We start from the raw sequence: 3,439 nt of genomic DNA, 5'->3' as shown, positions 1-3,439 counted from the left end.
ATCTTCTAGTTAAATAAAGAAAAAGTTAAATAAAAATATTGCTAATAAAATAAAATCTAGGAAGAATTATATTAAATAAAAAATGTTAATGAATCAAATTGGAACTTAAATTAAATTTAGAGAATAAAATTCTATATTTATCTAAAATAAGGTAAGACTATATTGTCGACTTTATATTAAATTTGAATTGGTACTTAAAATATAATTTGATATTTTAATGTTTTTTTAATTTGTTTAACATATTTTGATGATAAAATGAGTTTAGATCTACGTTAATCAATTTTCACAATTTTTTTTGAAACTTTACAAAATGCAAAAAAATAATAATGCCATCCAAATTAAATTAGGCTAGATTTTGGTCTTGAACCAAACTTTTTTTTTTATTAATATTAAACCAAAATAATTAAATACTAAATATAATATTATAAAGACTTAATTATAAAATTAATCTCTTAATTATATTTTAAGATTTGATTTAGTTCTTTAATTATTAAAATGTTTAATTTAATCTATTGATTATTTATAAAATAATTAAGTAATTTTGGTCTGATAAGTTAATTATTTGATAAAAATAGGTATGTTTTACATAGTTTGTCAACATGTAAAATGTTTATTTTTAAATCATTGCTTGACAAGTAATGTAAAATGACTTTCTCAAACTTTCAAGATTTACTCAAAGTAAGTAGGGGTGGGTAAACGGGTCGGTCCGTCCATATAATTTCGCAGCATTGACAACAGAACGGGCCAGTCCGCCCCGCATTCTTACACAGACCTAATAAATTGGTTCGCTCCCGCCCTGCGAACCCCATGAGTCAAATGGGCCGGTCTACGGGCCTAGTTTTAAAAGAATTTCAATTTCAACAAAAATGCAACACAATTAAATTAAGTTCAACACAAATATAAATAAAATCTCATAATTAGTTAATTACATCAATAAAATAAATAATGTCTTAACAAAAGAAAATCCAAACAATAAATCTAAAATATGAAACTTAAACATTTCCAACAAATGATTTCATATTTGAAGCATGAACCTTCTCCATCTTCACATCTTTATCTTCTTTTCCTAAAACTCAAAACAATAATAAATATTAGAATCAACTCAAGTTAAGTGATTAAAAGATAACAATTATTACACATCATTTACCTTGCTCATCAAGCCTAGTTCGATATTTTGTTAAGCACCCGTGAGTCAATACTAAATGTTGATTCGGAAGCCACAATTCTAATTTGGATGCTTAAAATATCACAAGCAACAATAAAATATCTAGATTAAGTGGAATTCTCAAGGTGTTGTAATTGGTGGAATTCTTAAATCATGGATTAAGTGGGCTTACGGACAACCCGCAGACCCCATGGACCAAACCTGCACAGTCTTCGAGTTAAGCGGGATGAGTCAAAAAATATTGCATAATCATAAACTATTTAAAAAAATTAGTTCGTTACCCGCAGACCAGCATGAACCTGAACCGTTTACCTACCCCTAAAAGTAAGATTTACTTAGATCTAGCCATTGATTTAAAAATACAACATTTTATGTTAATTAAATTAATAATAGATGTAAAAAGCATCAATTTCTGTTAAATAATTAATGGGTTAAGAAATCAAATTAAATATTTTAATGATTTAGGAAACAAATTGAATCTTTTAATAATTGAAAGATGAAAATAAATCTTAAAATATAATTAGGACTCTAATCGTATAATTAAGTCTATTCTAAATTAACTTTATTTTATGTCCCCACTTATCCAACCCAGTAAACGTGGAACACACCTGACACCTGATCCGCGAGCGAGGGTTTGTGAAGATGACGACGATTCGCAGGTTTTGCTGCAACGATCTTCTTCGCTTTGCCGCCGTCAATCTCGACCATCTCACCGAAACAGTAAGCGTTTTTTTGTCCTTTTTCCATTTGATACTGAATCTGACTGTGTATTCGCTTAATTGCTTCATTGGTTTAGTTCAACATGTCCTTCTACATGACCTATCTTGCAAGATGGCCTGACTATTTCCACGTTGCCGAAGGCCCTGGAAATCGAATCATGGGTTACAGTGAGTAGTCTTTCTTTGTCTTTGCTTTCTCACTTAAAAATTAACTATATGCCAATCACTATGTGCAAAATAGAGGCAATGAAGCAAGATTGAGGAATGGGTGTTGTTTTTGTTTTCAGTAGCTTAACATCTTGCAACAGGAATTGGTGGTTTAAACTCTAGTACAAGTTTAGGAATGATAAAATGCACTTAGTGTGTGTTTAGATTACAGTTGCAAAAAGTGGAGTTTGGTTGAACTGAAGTCTTGAACTTAAGTTTCGTTGGAGCATCTTTAGTGGAAGAAATTATTTTGGGTTCTTGGACCACTTTATGTGGGTTACATGATCCCATAGAGGATGCAAGAACTTTTGCCATTTTTTTTGCTCTAGTGGTAGAACCCAATTTGGAGGGCGAGCCCTGGTGCAGCGGTAAAGTTGTGCCTTGGTGACTTGTTGGTCATGGGTTCGAATCCGGAAACAGCCTCTTTGCATATGCAAGGGTAAGGCTGCGTACAACATCCCTCCCCCATACCTTCGCATAGCAAAGAGCCTCTAGACAATGGGGTACGAAGTGGTAGAACCCAATTTGGGTTCTTGGACTTGCACAGAAAAAAAAAAAAAAACAGAACCTCTCTCTTCTCTCAAATGGCATTAAAAAACAATATTTTTTGAAAAAAGTGGAGTTCTTGGGAGTTCTTCCCCTGAAATCCAACCTCCAGCATGAAGAACTCTTGAGCAAGAATAGTAGTAGATTTGGTGGATAGGGGTTCTTGAGCTCAAGAACCTAGCTCAAGAACCCCCCCTTAAAGATGCTCTTAAAACTTAAAAGTAGGTTTAATGTAATTTGATTTATGTTTGGAGCATTTTTACATTCAACGGAAAAGCAAGAGAGGAGTAGCTTTGGGGTAAACCTCACAAACTCAACCGGAAACAAGCACGTGCAAGTGCAACTTTCCATGACGAGTGAACTTCAGTTTGGATACCCAAACGTCAAACCAGACACACCCTTCAACAGTTGGGGGGGGGGGGGGGGGGGTTTTTTATAAAAAAAGAAAATGGAAATTTCAAAAATTTTTTTTGTTTTGCTAAGGCCAGGGAATGGAACTTTTTTTTTCCTTTGCGGGTCCAAAAAAAAGGGGCCAAATTGGGGATAAATATTTTTTTTTTTTTTCCCCTTTCCGGGGAAAAGGGGGGGAATTAAAACCAAAGTTTTTTGAGGCGTTTTTGGGAAAAGTTAGGGGGCAAGGAAAACTTGGGGTGGGCCCGGAAATGCGGGGGCCCGTGGCCCCCAAGATTCAAAGGGGCCGTTTTCCCAAAAAATTTTTAAATTTCCGGGAAAAAACCCTGGAAAAATTTTAAAAAAGGGTATGTTTTAATTTTTTTTAACCCTCCAAGTTTTAAAAAAATTT

The 3,439-nt window shown here is 33.5% G+C and overlaps 1 protein-coding gene across 1 annotated transcript in view; it reads left to right on the top strand.

The window, feature by feature from the left end:
- The first annotated feature begins 1,789 nt into the window (after positions 1–1,789).
- LOC100306394 (uncharacterized) overlaps positions 1,790–3,439 on the top strand; it is a 10,561-nt gene continuing 8,911 nt past the window's right edge. Inside the window, 2 exon segments of the mRNA NM_001251233.2 lie at positions 1,790–1,885; positions 1,962–2,052. Coding sequence (NP_001238162.1) covers positions 1,808–1,885; positions 1,962–2,052 — 169 coding nt within the window. The 5' untranslated portion in view covers positions 1,790–1,807.

Source organism: Glycine max, chromosome 3, assembly GCF_000004515.6.
Source record: "Glycine max cultivar Williams 82 chromosome 3, Glycine_max_v4.0, whole genome shotgun sequence".
In the NCBI taxonomy this organism is placed as follows: Eukaryota; Viridiplantae; Streptophyta; class Magnoliopsida; order Fabales; family Fabaceae; genus Glycine; species Glycine max.
The sequence above is the reverse complement of the archived record's forward strand: the minus strand, read 5'-3'. Positions and strand labels throughout refer to the sequence as shown.